General features: G+C 37.9%; 2 protein-coding genes across 17 annotated transcripts in view; one reads left to right on the top strand and one right to left on the bottom strand.

Moving 5' to 3' along the window:
• LOC105693592 overlaps window positions 1-21,036 on the top strand; it is a 100,129-nt gene that overhangs the window by 73,860 nt on the left and 5,233 nt on the right. Inside the window, exon 15 of one of the 15 annotated variants that reach the window (XM_048654461.1) lies at window positions 5,116-5,249. The exons of the other annotated variants lie outside the window; for them this stretch is intronic. The gene's annotated coding sequence lies outside the window, so the exon portion shown is untranslated. Of the gene's footprint in view, window positions 1-5,115; window positions 5,250-21,036 lie in introns of those variants that run through there. 15 annotated transcript variants of the gene reach the window in all.
• Window positions 1,440-19,546, bottom strand: LOC105693627 (beta-1,3-galactosyltransferase 1). 2 transcript variants are annotated; one of them, XM_012413677.3, is made up of 3 exons: window positions 18,844-19,546; window positions 4,928-5,518; window positions 1,440-4,546 (listed from the first exon to the last, which is right to left on the bottom strand). In XM_012413677.3, exons 2-3 carry the CDS (start codon window positions 5,487-5,489, stop codon window positions 4,041-4,043), a joined length of 1,068 nt encoding a protein of 355 aa, XP_012269100.1. In that variant the 5' UTR covers window positions 5,490-5,518; window positions 18,844-19,546; the 3' UTR covers window positions 1,440-4,040. The 2 variants fall into 2 exon arrangements, with proteins under 2 accessions (XP_012269100.1, XP_012269101.1); XM_012413678.3 differs by lacking the exon at window positions 18,844-19,546 and adding an exon at window positions 17,099-17,385.

Raw genomic sequence — 21,036 nt, 5'->3', positions numbered from 1 at the left:
GATCGACCGATCCCCAAAGCCGAGCTGCGTCGAACCACCTTTTTGGCCAACGTATATTCCAGTCGAACTCGCGTTTTGTACATCGGACGAGGATATCGAAAAACGGGAGAGTAGAACAGAAAAAAATTTAACAAGCTTTTTAAATAATTTCCAGCGAATTTCCATACAGAGACTCGCATATCGTAACATAGGATATCGGAATTTATCGTACACATTCATGTCGTACCGGAAAAGCAACCCACCGGCGGAATATCCACGTCAAGCACTGTGAGTGAGAGAAAGAAATGAAAAATAAAAAAAGAAACACACGGAATATGCGTATATTCAACGTACACGTATGATATCGTTGGTGAATTTACGTAAAACATGTGAACACAAATATGGAATACCTCAGGCATAATCCCACTCGCATCGAAATCCGGTATCTAGAGCTTATTTTGTATGGTTTTATGGTTTCGCGTTAAGAGTCGGTGGGGGTGGCGGTGGTAGTTTATCTCCGTGACCTTAACGTCATGTGACCCGAGTATATCTGTTCCATGAATTGTGGAGAGCCATTAAATGTGAAGACCAGACTCACTGGACCCAACAAATATTCTCCCTTGGCAAAACTCCAGACCTCTTGGCGTCGTCGAGGACCATGAGGGGGTTCAGATTCGAGGGTTAGATATTGCGAAGACATGCGTGGACGTCGATTACGAAGGGGTAGAAAATATTATCCCGTCGTTCTAAAAATTTCTAATACCTTAGCTGCAATGATCAGAGTAAAAAAAAAGCTCGTCGTACCGTGTTATGAGAAAGAAAAAATTATAGGAATCGATTGACATGGTAAAAGCAAAGGGAACAGGACTAGAATAGTTTTGTTTGTTACGTATTTAAAGCAAACAATAAAAAAACGCGAACTAGTGCAAAGAGAAAGACGGCGTGTAAAAATAAAAATGAAATAGTGAATATAACTATCGTTGTTAGAATGATTGATCAGTTTGGCATACCTATAATAGAGAGTTTCTCATGTATTTGAAGTTCTCATATTTTATTCACGTAGGTACTGTTCATTTTTTAAGTACTGAAAAAAAGGAAAGGAAGGTTATAGGGCTTGAAGGTTATTCACAAAGAGGAATATATGAGATGATAAATTATTTACTATTGTAACCGAGTGAATAATTTTATCTAGTTATGTGGTTTATGGAAAAAGTTGCATATCGATTTTGCAACTCACAAAGAAGTATATTCTAAGTTACAAAATCAATACAACAAATGTCATCGTATCTTTTTTCTTATTTTCTTACTCATCCCATCGTTCTTCTTTTCAATTAATAATTTATTATCATATCTATTAATTTCTATTCTTATAATCTCATTTTCAGTAAAGAGTTAATTATATCCAGTCACTTGTGAAATATTTGTGAAATATTTTCGTGAAATTGTTTTTTTTCTTTCATTTTCTTTTTTCTTTTCCTTTTTCTCTTAAAGCTGTTCAGTTCAACTACAATTTTCATTCAATCTAGCGACCCTCCTTTCTTTGTTTCAATCTGTAAAATTTTTCTCTCATACTAGCATCCTTCGAATCCATTATTCAAAATAACAATATTCCTTAGGCGCATTTTAACAATAATTACAATGATTACAATAAAACTGATGATAATCGTTAATAATTGCTAATACTAATAATTCAAATTTGTAGCTGATTTGCTCGCTCGTCTATAAAAAAGTGTAACTACGATGATCATATTAATTTTCAAGATTCGAATAATTTTACAATTCTTTCAATACTTTTCGTTTGCGTATTTCAAATTTTCTTCCTTCCTAAAATTCATTCTCTTTCTACTCCAATTGTTCTTCTCTTACATGATGTATATCTATATAATTTATCATATATGTATAACTTATTTTTCAACTTACGCTGGTACGACAACACATGACACAGATAAGGTACTTCATTTATTATTGGTCGCCTGATTAATAAGCTCCATGACTGAAAAAACTTTCATCGTCAAAAATTATTTCGACTATTTATAATTATATATAATTATATCAACCTTTTTCCATAAAATCGAACTACAATAATATGAGATCGAAATTCATTTGGCTCTATTTATCAGAGTTCTAAATATGCAGTACCCGCTACACTCATAGATTATCGAAACATGAAATTTCCGATCAAATACTTTTGTATATCAATGCATCTCTATTCATATATTATACGTGTAACGTAATTATTGATTCATCATCGAATTAATACGTTGGTCTTTCGATTGAAAAATTATCTTTTTTTTTTGGTTTTTGATTTTTTGGCTTTTTGTTTCTTTCTAGCTTTGCATCTAATTTTCTCCTAAACGATGCAAATCGTAAATTAACACACTCCATTCCGAACCGTGCGTAATACGTATATAATTATTACGTAACTAATTATGTATATTTATTAGTGTATCATTTATGTTCGATTTCGATGATATCGAACAAAAATAATTGGCCAGGCGACATGCGTACCTGAAATTCCTATCTATATAATATATATACATAAGTAATTGTTTCTTATATTTAGGATGTAAATGCAATGAGATGATTAATTTCTATATGAATGAATGTACGTAGGTGCGTGTTTAGATTTGCAAATTTTTGTTCGTTTTTTCAATTAACATTAATAATTAATTTATTTGCTAATTAAATTTTGGTTTTCATTTCTTTCGTTTCTTATCATAATTCACTCTCTGTGTTATCTGATCTAAAAAAAAATATATAGATATAGATACATTATACATATATACACGACATAATATACACATACAAAGGCGGTACATATGTACTTAAATACATACCATGAGTTCATCGCATTCAAAATTGAAAAAAAGAAAACTAGCAATAAGACGACAATCACAAGTCTCATTATCGATCACTTCCTTATGCTTTCATCGTGCCTAAAATCACATCTCGTACATGATCATTCAATACATAAGTGATTCCATTTGCTTCATTCCCTATACAAATAAGAAAATATAAATATATACCTGATCAGATGTCAGAACCAATCCAACGAATTTTTTTCAACGAACTTGCAGTGCGCGTATAGAAGAAATCACGATGAAGTTATTTCGGTCTTAAATAAATATCATCCGCTACCGATCGTTTTTTGAAATGAAAAATTTTCAAACCCTCCCACATTTACGGAAAAACACGTTTCGATTCTATACGCAATTGAGAGAAGCTCATCATCGCGAAAGCTCTCGTCGTATATAAAATTAAATACATACAACGAACATAGTATTTTCAAATATGTACAATTTATACATACAAACGAACGAACGAACGAATACTCATCAACTACCAAAAGACGAAACGCATTTTGAAAGTATAGCCGTACTGAGCAGCGCGAGATTAAACCGTCGTGCAGGTAGATCACGTAATCGCCTCGAGGGGTTTATATGATATAAATGTCTTGAAGGCACCCCATAAATCTCATCAATTTTACCTCTCAATAATTACGTAGTGGTATGATTGAACAGCCGAAAAAAAAAGCGAGACTTTTCATATTCGTCGTCGCATGACAATTGTTTGTGCAATTTTCTAATATCGTAATTCTATCGTCCCATTTTTTTTTTCCCTCATTCGTAACCGCACATCACATTCCGTTTCTAACAAATGTTTAATTTGTCTCTGTCAAACGAACAAAGAGGAAAGAAGTAGATTTTTAATTAGGCTCAACGTACGTTGCAGACACCGGATGTGAGAGAAACTTTGAATCAAAGAACTTCGAACAGGAATTTTCTACAGTAAAGTTTATTTTATCTAAGAGTAATGGACCCTGTCGCGGAGTTTATAAAATAGTTATTTCTTTTACCCCGCCCTCCCTAGTTTCTTTTTAATTCTTCACAATTTTTCCCTCTCGCGTTATAATGATAACGAGAACGTTCTATTAGGATTCCACCTGCACGAAAATTGGTGAAAGAACCCACCGAGTCTCGCATTGCTGTTTTTCTTCTAAATTTCTTCAAACTTTTTATTCTATGTATTTAAATATTTGACTATAAATTGTTTTAAGCCCCTCAATTAAAACTAGGCCATGGTTTCGATGTGACGATGTACCACAGCGCCCTTATATCAGACTCCGCCATATTTGCTGGACCGAATAAAAAGTCACCAGGTGAATTTTGTTTCTCTAATACAGCCTTCAACCTCTCCTTTTTTAATATAAGAGAATTCAACGGGGTCTGTGTAAGATTAACTTTTTTCGCTAAAGTACCGGTTATATGAACATCGTCTATCCAGAAGTAAGATTCTTTTTGAGCTTCTCTGTACAGTGAAAATACACTATCGGGTGAATAAATAATCGCCCAACCAGCGCAGTATACGGGATAAGTTTTACCGGGATATTCTAACGGCGATACCCTCCACTTCGATCTCCATGATCGTTTAACCATCGCCATTGCCATCAAATCGCAGAGAATCAGACGTCGCGCACCCCAGGGGGATAAATCGTGCGATAGGAACTCCAACATAGCAGGTGTGTGAACGAACACGTCATCGTCGAGCTTCAACACGTACTTTGCACCTGGAGATACATCGTGCAAAAAATAAATAAATAAAATGGAACGAAAAATTACGTAATTACTGTTTAATTACGAGGCAGCTGGATGTTAACTCGAGTAAAGAGAAATAAAGCGAGGACCTTCTTTGCCAAGGCTGAACAATTCCGAGTTAAAAATAATGAGGGGTACAACAAAACCGATTAACTTAATTGCAGGACATTCGCGGTGCTCGAAGGAAAATTATGGAAGGGCTCGAGCATCGCTATTGTGTGGTCCGAAATATTTAAAAAGAGCGAAAGGTCCTGACGGACGTTCAAAGATACATGACGTGCGAACTTTCCATTTTTTCTTTGCCAAATTTCGTCTGTTATCATAATTAGAGAATTTCATCGATGATTACTCACCCGGACAATGATAGGTCGCCCATTTGAGTGCCATGACGTGTTTATAGGTCATATTTCTGTAGGCGTCCTTAAAATTTCCTTGAACAATATCACCGTAGATTTTATCTTCTTCTTCGATTTGATTTTGTAACTTATCATCCGTACCAATGAGAAATAGTACGATAGCTCCGTTTCTTCTTTGTCCCCAGGTTTCCCTGATGACCATTCTCTTTGGTATATTCGACGGTGCCGAATGAATCAGCATCAGCAATAAAGGTTGAGTTTTATTGCAAGGTTCGTGATTGATGACGAAACGAAAATTTCTGACGTCTATAAGAGTAGTTTCGTCATCGGGGGGAAGTTCGCTCAGGACATAAGGTCGAGGGTGGACAGACCCGTTTCCTGGCAGTATCAAAACGTAAGCAGGTGATTGAGCGACCATCGGAGATGACACCAGCAGTGGGGGACCCGGACAACCGTTCAGTAACCAAAAGGAGAGACATCCTGTTATCGTGAGGGCTGCCACAAATAGAAGGGTGCATGGCGGCGACCCTGGAGCGTGGAGCCGCCGCTTATCCAGCATGCTAGTGTCGCCCTGTCATCTCACAGATCCTGAAATTCGTTTTCAAAACGAAAAAAAAGGATAAGTAAATCCGTCAGTCAATCTTCACAAAATGTGGACGAAGAAAATTGATAAAAACTACCTCAAATTATACGAAACTTGGAATTTTATTTCATTTTACTTTTTTTTGATACTTCAGGTTTGGGTTTGTTAAATCGTGAGAGACAATGAAAAAAAAAAACGCTTGACTTTAAATTATGTGCAATTCTTCGTGTTAGAAATTAGATTTCGTTTTATAGATTTTCATATTATAATTTTCGGTTGAAACTCGGAAAAATTGCCTAGCAATATCGCTTGAAAAAGTGAGAAAGTTACGCGTTCTATATCTGGTCGCGGTTTATAAATTGAGCAGCTTTTCAGCTATTCCAAGTGATGATCGATTTCTTTGACGGCCTTCGTTGATATTCACAGGAGCTTTAAAAACGGCGTACAATCGATATAAAATATATATCCCGAGCTTGCAAACATAGATTTTACAAGAAAAAGACGTGTTTGAAAACAAGATCATAAAAGGATATGGCTGCAGACGAGGGTACGGTTGCAATTTATAATCCGAGCATGATTATTACAATAACTTTGGGTAGAGGTCGATCGAGTACGTAATTACCCGATAGGAATAAAAAACGCGAAAACATGTCGATAAACGTGGATTTTCAACACGGATTTTATCAGCATATCGCATGTATACATGTCTTCATATGTATACATGTATATTTGCCTCGCAATAACGAATATTTCGATACGGTCACGCGATCGTAAAAACAATCATGTTTGTTCGAAGGATTAAATCAATCATCTAACGAATTTCACGGTCGTAAAAACGGCCACAGATCCGAACTGACCGTGCAAAAATATCTGTACACACATTGCAAGGAACTTCACGTCTGCGGATTGGAAATATAAAATTTTATCGGACCGTTGGAGAGTTTGGAAAAATAAAAGACGCTGTTATCGACTTGTTGTAAAAATCCTATAAATAATATGGAAAAGATTTGAGCGAGGAGTGCAGCGAGAATGCAGCTGTGTGTGTTCTCGATTTTGAGCTTTTAAAGAGTTTTAAAGCTTAAAATTTTTTTACCAGGGATCTGCGTCACGGCCGTTATGATATTATACGGTGGAAAAGGGGGTTATTGATCAGACAGAAAACATGGAACCACGTGCTGATACGGGAAGGGTCTACAATGCGAAGAAAAACATTCTTAGCGAGCTTTTAGAAAGGGTTAAGGTTAAACCTGAATAGCGGAACTATAGGGATATCATGCGCTGCGGCAGCTTTTTTGAAAAAATTATGAGGACAGTCGGGACCTTCTGAATCTCTCAATTTTTCATCACCCGCACGCAATCGTTTGGTAAGATTTATACGTGCTTCAGAACCTCCTGCACAGTTCCAGCGCAAATTTTCGTAGACGTTTGATTTTCAGCTTCAGTATATTTATTCTTTTCAGAACCAGCGAGTTAGCAATCAGAGAAGTACAAGGGATTCTTACACAAGTTTATTCCTCAAAATTAAAATTATTCCAACAAATTCTACACCTTTATTCGGTATGCGTTTAATATCATCACTGCGGTATGAATCAAATCCGAGGTACGATTTTATTAAATAACTTTTCACGTTGAAGAACCGAAGAGAGTCTGCTTCGTTTGCTTTACAATCCTCCTTTCCGTAACGTTATATGAAAGTAATATTATATATCTGCATACCGAATTCCATTCGTTTCCTGCATAATTTCTATAAAAAATCATAAAATTTCTTCAAATGAATTTGAATAATACTTGTTAAACGGAATCGTGAAAAACAGGCGTAAAGTATTTCACTGCACTGTTACCCAAGTCGTCGTCGCATCCCACCGTGAAAGTGACATTTCTGGAACTCTTTTTCCTCCAAGCGCCAAGTTGGAAGCTTTATTTTGCTACCGGTAGCAGCAAAAAAATAAGAAAAGGTTCACCACGGTGAAGAATTCTTTTTCGCATGTACATGTATTCAAAACTGCTATGTATTCAGCGTGTAATTTAGACAAAAATTAAATCCAATTGCAGTCGTATCATAGGACACGTTAAATTATGTAAACTTTTTTCGTGTTAAGAAAAAGATGACATAATAACTTACTAGATAAAAAAAAAAAAAACGCAGAAAAGGAATTGAAACGGATTGAAATTCTCATCCGTGCTGTTCGCTGATCTCTATGTTATGGATGAATACTAACTCATATAGGAATCAATTTACGTCAGTAGATGAAAATATGAAATCCAGCATCACCCGCTATAACTACGTTGTTCCTACAAATGCAGAGGAACCTCTAGCGTAAGCGAGGGCACACGAAGCTGCGTAACTATATGTATAAAATCGATATGGCTGTACCACACACTGTCGCCGTAGGATGCTGGCCACACCCACAGAAAAATGTATTACCAATGTCAATTAAATTTGAGAAAAGTCGGTGCGAATAGTTGATCCGTGTATCTAATTCAACCAACATTGTGATACCCACTATGGTTTCAGTACATCCCAGTTTTAGATTTGAGATTTCGAGGTATTCGGAATAAATTTATTCACCTGTATCGCGGAAAAAATTTACAAGAAGTTTCCTCGATCGCGTCTATCGGGACGGGAATAAGTTTTAAAATTCCAAAACTCCAAATATATTCCGAGCCTGCGAAGACGCGGGTCGTCGCTTCTGCAGGTCTTGAAAAACCCCGGTGGAAAATTTTTATTTATGCGTTAAGATATGTGAAATCTTGGCATACAATATGTAAGTCATCGGAGCGGACAGAGATAAAAAAAGATATGGTAACTCGGAACCGAATTTATTCATTCCATACACGATGAAAAATAGCAAAGATCGAAGCACCTGCAGATTCACTTTATTCTCCAGAGCGCAAGTTTCTGCAGCCAGCAAAGCTATGGCACGGTCGAATTTGAATACAATACAGAAAGAGAAAAATTGCGATATCAATAAATAAGAACGTCAAAAATCTTTGGAGCCATCAAAAATTTTGCGCGGACATTTATCGTCTGTGAATTGTAAATACATGAATATAACGGAGAAAATGAGAAGAGAGAAAAAAAAAAAAAAACTTCAGCCACAAGGGTGTTGGTATTTTTTAAGTATTATTACGAAGTTCCGGTAGAACGGTTTATATGAGGGTTGCTCGAGCCCCCGTTCCCTCTTTCTCGTGATGTTTTTTATTTCATTTCGTTTCATTTTATTTTATTATTCATACTCCGAGGTAGAAAATATGGTACACAAAAGATTTCCCTCCACTGCAGTAACCCTCGGATCAGATACGGCGAAATCATCGTGGAATTCTTGAATCCCATACAATAATACTGAACATATACGTTTGTCACACGAGTTCAATGGTGGGGCGATGATCGCCAAATTGTCGATTTAGGCCGGACGAGTACGAAGGAATTTAGTCTAATTTAGGAAGCGGATCGTCCGCTCGCTCTCTCCTGCCTGGGTCGTCGTGTCGATCGTACGTCGTAAAAGTGAGTTGTAATTAATTATATATTTTGCATATCCCCCCTCGATATTATGTATATCACTCCCTGGGATAGTGAGCTCTCTTATCCAATTTTATCGATTTTACATTCTCTGTGTCTGGTTTTTATGTACCATCTGTTCTTCATGCATCTGTCCGAAACGTTAATTGTCCGAATTCGCATCGCCCGCCATTATGTATTCAATTCATTTTTGTGTTTGCCAGATCTTTATACCACTTTCAAGGGCATATTTAATTAAAAATGCACTAGTATTAAAGATTACGATGTGAATTATACCACGTAATCGATCCCGGTCGACGACTATGAACATCGTACGTGTACGTACGTATATCTGGTTCGTTATATTATCATACTCGTCTCATAACTCCTGCTGATGGTATTTTATTGTAGGGCTATATTATCCTCTTATACCTACATGGTTGGTATTTAAAGTGTAACGAGCCGATATTATCTCACGGTCGCTACACAGCTATTGGAAGAAAAGAAAACATGTTCTCCGATGAAAACAAAAAAAAGGAGGTCTATGTTTACCCTCCGAAGAGGGTCTTTGTACGCAACAGGCCCGTACTCCCTGAATTGATCTTTCTTCCATTTCTCCGTATAATACCCTTTGCATATTATGTGGGCATGCCAATAAGGTAGCCCTCGTTTGCCTCTTACCTCGAGGCGCAAGCTCGTCTTAAGTGGCGAGCCCGCTTAATGCGTGGAGTACCTCTGTGTCCCGTTACCTATAACGATTTAATCCGATTATGCCGCGCTATCAGTGTCGGTCTTTCGACGCAGTTCCCTAGCACGGCTGTCGTTGCAGGTACACATTTATTTGCTCTCGTAGTCCCGAATATCCCTCTAACTATTTCCTTGTACACCCAATGTTCATCTGTGAGTGATACGCCTGTCTGGTCCATTGCTAGGTCTCTGCGATGAATAACTGACGCCGTTTTGCAACGCTGCAAATTAATCTCCGAAGATCTGATTCCACCTAGTGAGCCTCCTATCTGTACCCCCCGGTTCCCTGGTGGGCCTTATTATTATGTTATTGGAGTGAGCGTTGTTTATGGACTCTCGCCCTTCTAGCTACCCCCATCTTTTTTGTAGGGAGGTATCTTTGTGAGCCTCGGGAAGCGTTGGAATCAGAGAAGGACAAACTTGGCTTATTCTACATGGCGATGTATAGGTAGATGAGAAAAAGTTCATATCTTTCGTCTTCTCTTATTGTTACTTATTTCTCTTTTCTTTCGGGTTCTTCTAATTTTTCCGCACGAAGTCTTATACATGTATACAGGAATGAAAGAGAAAAAAAATAAGCGTGAAGCGCTTTTGTTTCAACTAAAGAAACTTCTGAGCTCGCTCTTCCTCGTTGTAACACGCGATCCCTTCTTTTAAATTCGTCGTTAGTTGTTCTCGAAAGGCGAGTGCCAAAAGAATAAAACAAACAGAGACAAAACAAAGAAGAAAAACGAAAAAGAAACAGAAAAAGATCCATCTCAAGGGAAATAGATCAGTTCCGCACATGTAGGTTTGTTTAAACAGAAAAGACAAAAAAAAAAAAGATATCTAATTATTACCAGAAAAGAAGAAGCTGCTTCAAATATTACCTCATTCTCATTCTATTCATTCCAGTTCTAACAGAAGTGAACGGGGCACTTAATTTTCAAACAGAAATTAAAATTTACTTTAATTACAAGAAACGGTAAGAAAAAAATCGACAGATAATATTTCTAGACATCAGTATGGAATATTACTAGCAATTTCATTGGGTTCCACACCGCGAAATTCGAGTGTAAAAAAGAAGCTCATGAAATAATCGGTCCACGATCAAAAAAAATCTCGAACAAAGACGAACGTGCTTCGGAGAGATGTGAAATATGAAGCCGAGCTTCAACTTCAACAGATTCAGGGAGGAGGGAGGATTGAAAGACTTGTACGATTTCAAGATCATCCATCCTTTGACCGTCGCCCGTCGAATTGTGTAAAATGTAATTCGGGTAAATTCGATAACGAGTACAAGATGCGATAATTACAAGGTCGATGACGACGAGACAAAGGTGTGCAAAGAGTCGTTCGTGTACCACTTCTAATCCTCTTGCGATATGTATGTCTGTATTTCGAAAAAAAGATAAAAAAAAAAAAAACCAGAAAAAAACGATTCGCAGTTTCTTTTCAAGTTTTGTACAATCTCGCGGTATCGCGAGTATGCGAGCATCGCGGGGAATAAATTTTCGGTAATTTGAACACACGGAAAATAAAGCGTAAAGAAAAGAGGGAAGGCAAAAGGGAGAAAGAAAGTTTTCCGAATAATAATGCTGTATAAATATATCAAGGAAAAAATGTTAAGTGAAAACACGAAACTTTAAAGTTGTTCAACTGTCGTTAGACTCCGCCCTCTCACGGCATTGAAAATTATCTGAAGAAACGATAAGATCCATGTACATGTAAGTGAACGGGTAATTAGAGCCGGTACCTTGTCCACGTTCTTTTTATTTTTCTTTCCGATCGTATGACAAACTAAATATACTTCGTACCAATTTTTCATCCATCGTTACGATGAAAAATTACTCGATCACAAACTAGAAAGCATAAAGAAACTAGCTGCGCCCGTACACGGCGCTTCGTGTTCACGAATTCTTCCCCCGTTTCATACGAAAATGTGTGAATTTAATGCGAAGGAAAAATGTACGATAAATCGATCGTTCGTTTATGCTACACCTATAGTCCCATAAAAGAAGTAAGACAGTGATATATTGTTTTATTTTTCTTGCCGTTTATGTGCTAGGTAAGAGCCCCTCAATCGTTTCATGACCGTGTAATGAAATTTGTAGGATAGTGGAACACGTGGAACAAACTCGACGACTCGTTATCTAAACCTATATTACATCATAGATAAGTGCATGTGCACTAGCTGTATCTGAATTCCTGAATTATCAGATAAATTTTATCAGAAATAACAGAACTCATTCCATCTTTCGTTTATATCAAAATATTGCCGACAGAGAACTGAAAAAATGAATTCACAAAACTGTCGATGGGATCAGGATGTACACCCCTTTGAAATTATACGGTAAAATTGAAAATGTTTGATTGGATTTGGAAAATTAATTTCTCCAGAAGTCAAATACAACTCGTGTATACGCGGTGAGCGAAATTTGATTGTTTCGAGGGAAATTGCTGTTGAATTCCCGCGCGACCATTAAGTACTCTGCAGGGAAACGTTCGTCGGGTCATCAAGTCTGATAATATGATTACGTCCGAAACTAGCTTTGGCTGCATATTATATGAGGTTCACCTGCCGCAGGAGGTTCGGAATTCTACAATTTGCAATTTCACGCTCGTATGATTTCCGATGTCAAGATATAAATCTGAAATCGATAAAGCTCGACACTAGCTGATACGGCGAAATTTCGTGGCCGCTTTCGAACAACTCAGTATCAACCGAAAAACGACCAACTAACGAAAACCAAAGCAATTATATTTTCTCGACAAAATTCATAGACAATTAAACGGAATTCCAACGCTACTTTACACACATTAATTCCAACATGTAAAACTTGTCCAATTATACAGGAATTATATCATAATTGCTTGGAAAAAAAAAAAGTTTTTTGCCTCTCGTTCAAGTTTATGATTAAAAATGTATCCAGACCGTTCACAACTCGAGAGACCATATTTAACGAGTTGATACAAACAAAGAAAAATTCATTACACCTGTTCTAATAATACAGGGGAGCTGTGAAATTTGTTCACCAGGTACGCGCGATTAAAAAACTTTTTTCCTCAATTTCAGTGAGACTGATTTAAAGAGAAGAAGAAATTGTAACAGAAATACAATTGTGAGATTTTTAATCACATCGCAAATTTAATAGGTTCATTCCGTAGGAGATGGTCAACGGTAAAAATTTGTCCATTAAAATTCAGACGCAGCAAATTCTGACCACTAGCCGTCTCTCCCTACAGTTGACATTTTTCCCGAAATCACCACATACCAGAATTCTCTTTCGGTATTTGAAATTTATTGGGTTACCTCGTCTCATTCGTCAGGGGGGGATCACGGAAATATATCATTATCCTGTTCCTGCTCAATTCAACCGTGATGCTCATTCCAAATGAAATGGGCAAAGTGAACAGAAAACTATAATCCGGTATCGGTAAGATACGGTTCGCTTATACCTTTACAATATAATAATTGACGCTTTGCACTGCTGGATGTGCAGAGAAAATCTACAATATTCGTCCGTTCCTTGATGAATATCAACACCATGTACAATACGTATATATACATATTATATATACCTATTTTGCATAACCGATGGCGTACGTATTATAAGTTCAAGCTTCCGCTGCCGTTGATTGACAAGTTTTTAATGACACGATCAATGCGGGCGTGTTGAGTGGTCCGTTTTTATTACGTGCACCTATATACTTATGTATACGTACCCGATATACAGAGTGGTCCAAGAAAAACCAGCCCGATTAATAAAAACCGTGAAATCATCGTTAAAATGAAAATGAAAAAAATAGAAAAAAAAAAAATTCTATTCGGATTCCCACCTTTCAATTGGATGAGACCTTCAGCTATTTCCAACGATATTTCAAGTTAATTCTGGGCCACCCAGTATAGACACGTGATGAGTAAAAAAACAAAAGTAATATATTAGCGAGTGGTGGAAGTAACATGTGGCAGTTTCACAGCTTGCAAAAATATTTTTATCCTGCACAGGGATTATCAAGGGGAACGAAGTAGTAACGCGAGTGAGACAACGTGTACATAGATACGTGCGAATCACGCATGAATATTCTTATACGGCACACATGTTATACCCACAAGGTGGTGGTCACACTCAGCTGGTTTCGCGAGCACATAGTATAACGACAGCATGACGTGTACTATCTACTTGCCGTTACACCAATTTATATTTAGTGCACCAATTGCGAGTGAGGTGATCCAACGAATCAACGTTTCCGATAATCGAATTTGAGAAAATAAAGACTTCACGTTAAACTACCATCGTTAGCTCATACTATGCATGCATATTGTACGGATAATAAATACCTCTGCACGCGGAGCGTCGTTTAGCATGCTAATTGAAATGATATTTTCAATACACAAGAGACGTGCGGATACATATTATATGCATATGCGATTTTTTATCGAATATATTCATACCCTGGCACCAATGAATGACGCAATGAATATTAATTTATACGCTGAACGTACGCAAAATGTATAAGTAACGAGCATATAGGTACATGAGTAATTTATATAAAAGTAAATCTTCGATGTCTAGCGATAAAATGAGATAAGAGGTGAGTTTATCTCGTCGATTCCTTGATTACTCATGACGCAAAACACACGTATTTATGATAAATAAAATATCACTCGGTTCTCGCGAGAGAGGGTGGAGTTGTGCAGCGCGAATTCCCCTTACAATATTTAACGCGAACCCACGTTTCATTTTCTTTTTTGCAACCCTCGTCCGCGTGCTAAGAGTGAGCAAGCGTTTCGAACGTCACTGCTTGTACCTTATGAATACCGGCACGAATGTCGTAATAAATAAGCTTTCGCGTCCCGGAAAAACAAAACTCATGAAATAATTGCCAAACATTCTTAAACCAGCTCCTCTACTCGAGACTCTCGCATGAATCATCTACTAATTACAAGCTGTTTGTACAACTCATCGAATCGAAATCGAAGAATCTAATTAATCTAATGAAGAAATGGTAACTTTTTCGCACGTGAAGCTGAATAAAAATTACAATAATCTAGATTGTAGTCTATCAGTAAATGCGAACTTACTCGCTGGATCAGGACTTACTACAGGATCATCGGTCATTCTCAGCCAAGTACAAGGGGAGGCTAATCCTCGGAAGACGGGATTTCGGGAGTTATGTCTGGCTTCAAACGAATGCCAGCTAATAGAATTTAGTATTGATAGGAACGAGGGTCCCCGTAAAAATAATATCCCCCTGATAGGTGAGTCACCGAGTGATTAAAGTAACAAAAGGTGTCCGTATGGCAGAGTGAGAAGTGACTGATACAAGATATGAAACATCAAGCGTATAAAATAATGACCAATGCAAAATCCATCGCATGACGATAACAACGATTTACGGAGGTGAAATCATAGACGGATAACAGATCGATGAATCCCACGAATGAGGTTCGGCTCACCAGATTGAACCCTGGACCATAAACCAGAAAATTAGAGCATCTCAACACAGGCCTGGTTGTTACGACGTGGTGATTCCGGTTCCTGTCCAAACTCCACCGATGAAATAAATTTATATGGTTGCATTGGTACACGAGATCCAATTTTATATTAAATGGACGATGTCCGAGGTTAAAATACTTTCTGCTTTCTAAGGGCACGTTCTGGGCTCTGAGTTTACAGGCCAATCGGTGGCTAGGTCCATTGGAATTTTCCGCGGACTCAGGGAAATGAAAGAAGATCTCATTCAAATAACTTGAAAACGAGATCGTTAAGTAAACTAGAAAATCAAAGGAGAATTCAAAATAAAAATGTTCGAATAAAAAATTGGATTCAACAGCCACCTAATTTTCATTTTTCATAGCTAGAAATCGATATAACGGATCACGTAGACAAATATTCGTACAAATACTTGACGAGAATTGCTCTCCGATAAGATAAAGCTGCCCGAAGGTATATATTAGAAAAATTAACCGAGGTTTGGCGGGTTGGGAGGGAAGAAATTAAAAGCGCGGCAATCAGACGACGTATATATTTCGGGTGTAATTTGAAAACTTTTTATCAACGGCTATCAAGCCCGCAAACTTCGCATAGAATATTAAACTTCTTCACGGTCTAAATTACAAACGGATTATCGTGTCCAAAAGCTTTTGAGTAGTACAGCGGGAAAAGCGACCCTGCCATACACGCCCGAGGTGTAAGCTCCCAAGTTTAGCAATTTTTTTTTTTTTTTTTTATTCAAACAATTAACGAGTCGGTCGAACACTCGCCAAACCGATGTTCGGAAAAAGTTGCGTTCTCGTTCGTCATTAAACTCGTACCGTTTACAGTTCCCGAACCACACTCACTTTATTCAACATATAAGTGGAGATTTCAATCAGGACCCTCCAAATCGGACTCAAACAATTTCCATACGCTTCGTGATGATTTGGTCAACGAAGAACCAAAAGAATTGGTATTGAAAATTCGTCAAAAATTTTTCTAATCGTAAGTTGTGTACGACGAAGAAAAAGACGGAATATTAATTCTTTCTACATTTTCGATAGCGACTAACTCGACACCCTGTACATTGATATTTGAACCTCACCCATCATATTCATCCCCATTTTTCCTTCCCTTCTCCCCGTTTTCCGCAACAACTACCCCTCCCGTTCTTATAAATATAGTCTGCCCGGCTGCACCCTACGAACTCTAGGGACGAATTCTATAGTATAACTGCAACGCTCTCAACATCAGCAAACGACGAAAGCTATTCAATGCTCTACGCAAGACGTACTACAGTATAAACGTGTGTGTGTGTTCGAGTAAAGTTACCCCACAACCCCTGCACCAGGTCCGTACAGAATAATTTGTATAGGTACCCAGCGAAAATTTAACAACACTTCGAATGTTGATTCATGAAACATATTTTACCGAACATTCGCAGTTTGATGAACTACACCGAATAAAATTTAAAGAGTTTTAATATTCTGTATCGATTCGTTGGTCGATTTTCGCAAAGGGTTGCAAGTCGTTCTCTAACTTAGAGAAAAGAAACGATGAGGACGGATATCGTGCTATTCAGCTACTGGGATTGAAATTGTACAGTTCAAAAACTGTGCGTTGCTGTTCAAGAGTTGTAATCAGATGATTTAATATCTTTAGAAAAGAAATTTCTAAAGGAGAAAAGAATTCTATTCGAACAGAAATTGTATAGTACATACAAGCATAAGTAGATACGGGGTTACACAAAGCGTATAATTTCATTTTTGCCGTGAGTTATTTCATACTTAAGACGTGGTGGGAACGACGACGCACAGTTTTTCATTATACAACGTGTACATGTAATAACGACGGTGTTGTGGAATAAATCTACAGCTTACCTTACCGCGGACGCTTGGACGAGAAAATTCTCAAGAATTGTCGAAAAATAAATTCGCTCGGAAGCTCCCCGAGCTGCGAAAAGTTAATTTCTCGGTGATAAGTAACGCGGAGAGCCGCCAAACCGCATGAAATTTTTAAATTCACGAAGCAGAATTATCCGCAGTTATCAACGAACAGCGACGGAAGTTGCGATAACTTGTTTTACACCGTCACGGTATAATTGCGCTAACAGTTATTTTTTTTCCACAGAGCTATAGCACCTATGCATGAACGAGTAACGCAACACACTTTAATTATCGTCAGCAAATTGCTTATTGCATAGCGATAAACGTGTTGTCACATTATATATACCTCATGTACGTACAACGATGTACTCGTTGTATCCAATGAAGTAGAATGGTGTAACTCGCGAATGACTGCAGCTCCACTGGTTACGTACAAATAATAAGTAACGTCTGGTTGTCGTAATTTTAATGAATTGATTATTATTCAGTACACACAAGTGTGATCTGTCTTCGTTCGATGTCCATACCATTTATTTGCTTTTATCGCGAACGAAACTTGCGCATAAAAATCTCCACATGCGGATTATCTTACTCCGACGCGACTGATAGTAGAAAATTATGAATAAACCTTGGCCTGAATAACCGAACGTTGAAGTACTTTTATTTTTTAATTTTAGAATGATTGTAAAAACGGTGAGTATTCGGTATATGCGTATAATGGTCGCGTGAAAACTGCTCCAAGAATTAAAATTTTCAATTATTAGCACCATGTAGCGCGTAACTTCGGGCGTTAATACTTTTGGTTACTCGTACGATTTACCCGAGATAAGAGAATGAAAAAAAAACAAGTAAAATAAAAAAACATGACGGTACAATTATCGGGTAATCAACTATATCCCGTTAAACGGGACGCGATCGGATTAGGTAAAAGCAGACGATTATTATAGGAACAAAATTAATTACCAAACTAAATACATTTATGGATCAGTGAACCGATATAATCGAATCATATTGTACCTTTCCAGTTTAGTTTAATCGAAGCAGAAAATCGGTTCTCCAGTCATCTGCGTAATCAGAAATACACAGATATATGTATACCATAATATCTAGAGACAAAAAACGCACTATTCGATGTAAAAGAAAAACTATACGATTCCGGGTGACGAAGATTTTTTGCCTGAAGATCCACAATTTCGTTGGGAATAATAAAATTGAGAAAAATTCGATTCCCTTCAGTTATTCAATCGGATGAATTCTCCTCGGGAATTAATTCCTATATCGACTGCACTATGCGAGTGTCATTAATAATGAGTAACGTCGTGACTAACTGAATACGTTTGTTCGATTCAGATGTGTAATATGACAGACGTGTTCACGTGTTGTTATCAATCACGCGGTCCCAATTCGCTCTCTCAATTTGCCATTGAATCAGCTAAGGAATTGAACAGATGAGTTGAAAAAAAAAACCTGTATTGAGAGCGTTTTTTTTTATTGAAAGTTCATGAGACTTAATTACAGTGTACAAGAGATTACTTCACTTCGAGATTCGTAGGAGAAAAACTAAGAGATTCGTTTTGATATCGATGATCGGGTGAAGAGGAACGGGGAAAGTAAGGAAGAAATTGTGGGAGATCAAGATCCGGAGAGAAAGAGATAAAAAAAAGTCTGCGGACAGCAAGTACAGGTAAAAAATATAGCGCAGACTGCCGCTGCAAGAGAAGAGGTAGGGCGGCGGTTACCTGGCTCTGCTCCCTGCCCGGTATACTCGACGCCGGGCGTATCCAACGGCTGGATGCTGTGCCGACCCTCTTCTCTTCTCTTCGCTTCTCTTCTCTTCTCTTCTCTTCGCACTTCGCTCTTCTCTACCCGCCAGTCGGTCTCCTCTCACTTATTGATTGCACTCCTCGTGCCCACGAGGCTTTCCGCACTCGTATCGTAGTTGTACGCCGGTATTATTATTACTGATAATATTAATATTACTTCTAACGATGGTCGAATCGGAAGCAGAATTAAAAAATAGATGTCATCCGACCCACTGATCAGATCAGATATTTATCCCACAAATTTTTTCACAGAAATTTGATTACCATATCAACGAAAGGATCAATTTTGAAAAACTTCAATTCAAAACTTTATTTCTTCAAATATGTTTTTTTCAAATTCTTCTTCGGTTCCAACGTCGCTATTTCGAATGTCGGGTACGCGCGGCGTCCCTCTGGGGTTGTAATGTATTTTTAACTGTCACAAAAACACGCTGAGGACACGCGGTGAATGGTTGCGGCGCATTGACCGTTTGCAACGAAAATGAGGAAAACAGAGCTGTTCAAAAAGGTGCGCTTTCGCCCCTACGCGGGCAACGACTGACGCCCCGGTGGCCCGACGCTCGACGTCGCGATGGTAGCGGCACGGTGCCGCCGGGAGATCCAGGGCGCTGCATACATACATATATGGATGTACATAGCTGTGTCGTATGTACTCATGATTCCCTACTTCCTACATAGATATACGAGATAACAATAAATGTGACGCGATGATAGCTGCTCGTCAGATTCCCATATCTGGTAGTAGCATAGGTAGTAGTGAGCTGAAAAAACTTGTATAAGAAATCACGGAATCAAACCCGTCCAATGATGAACTTTGAACGTGGGCAGAATCGAAAATAATGGATCATTCCAACGAGACGAATTATAATTTATCGAAAACAAAAATGTGCTTCAATCTGCATTTCACACGTATCGAATGACTCACCTGAGTAGTTACCGCCCTCCGTGGTTCACCTATATCACCTTGACTTGTTACTAGAGATAAAAAAGTTCATGGACCGATAATCGCGGTACGTATAGACGTGATACGAATCGCGTCGCGTCGCATTTTATTTTCAACTAAAATCTTCAAGAGATTCAAATTAGTATTTGAGTAAAATATTAGAACCTGAATTAAGGGAGGGGAGAAAAGTCAAGAGCAATAAATTTTGTTGGTTCAAATAAAAAACGACCTGATTTTCGTACACAGCTGGCTCAAGGCATTCTCGAGTTGAATCGCAAAAACGTTTTCATATTACACCGCATTCGAATAGGGACGGAAAAGTGAGAGGGGTTTAAATCCGAGCTTGCTCATATTATTACGTGCGAAAAGGTAGAAGAGGGAGCACAGATTCTCACGCGAGAACGAAAAAATAAAACTAATAATAATCACATGGATTACAATATTCCGAGGAATTGAATCAAAGTAAAAGCTCCCTCGTCATAGACAGGAGTGAAAGAACTACGGTAAACCCTAAGGGATTAAAATCTGGAATTAATCGTACATCTTATATGTATAGAGTTAACGTTAGAGACTTCATATCTCGGTTCATGTATTCGTAATTTTCCTTCTGTACTTACTGCAGAATCGAAACGGGAGGGAAAATGAAAGATGAGAGTAGTGAAGAGCTGAGATATTACGTGAGGGCGTCGTTCGATCTTTTGAACTTTTTTTCACAGCGTATGTCTAACATGTGAAATTTATATCTATGTACTTTGTATAGATCCCATATCCGATATTGCAAGGATAAGGGGATGCGGTTCAAAGATAAAACTCTGGAAATTTGCGGCCTTTTCCGACGATACCGATTGGCTGAGGTAAAATTGGAGAGGTAAAAAAACCATGAACAAAATGAAAAATGATGGTACCTACCGTTCTCGATGTACAGGGATGATTAATTACCTAATCACGCGGTGTCTCTTCAAAGTTTTGAGTTTCGAGTTTCGGATCCGAAGGCACAATTTTCAATTTTCTCTCTCTTTTGCTCCGCGAACACGATTACCCTGATTTGAATTATGAACCTGAAACCACTGCCTCGTCATCTTTTCCGTTTCATTCGTGCTCTCTCTTAATAATTTTCCTCCCTTTCTTTGAACACTCGTTACGTTGAGTTACGGGCGAAGTTATTC

The sequence above is a fragment of the Athalia rosae genome, chromosome 4 (genome assembly GCF_917208135.1).
Source record: "Athalia rosae chromosome 4, iyAthRosa1.1, whole genome shotgun sequence".
Taxonomy (NCBI): domain Eukaryota; kingdom Metazoa; phylum Arthropoda; class Insecta; order Hymenoptera; family Athaliidae; genus Athalia; species Athalia rosae.
Note: the sequence above shows the minus strand (reverse complement) of the source record. Positions and strands in the feature narration are given on the sequence as shown.

Excerpts from the sequence above, each read along its gene's own strand:
- LOC105693627 (XM_012413677.3), bottom strand. The coding sequence starts at position 5,489 with ATGCTGGATAAGCGGCGGCTCCACGCTCCAGGGTCGCCGCCATGCACC. Across the intron at positions 4,547-4,927 it reads GGCGACCTATCATTGTCCGG|GTGCAAAGTACGTGTTGAAG; the intron begins GTGAGTAATCAT and ends ATGTATCTCCAG.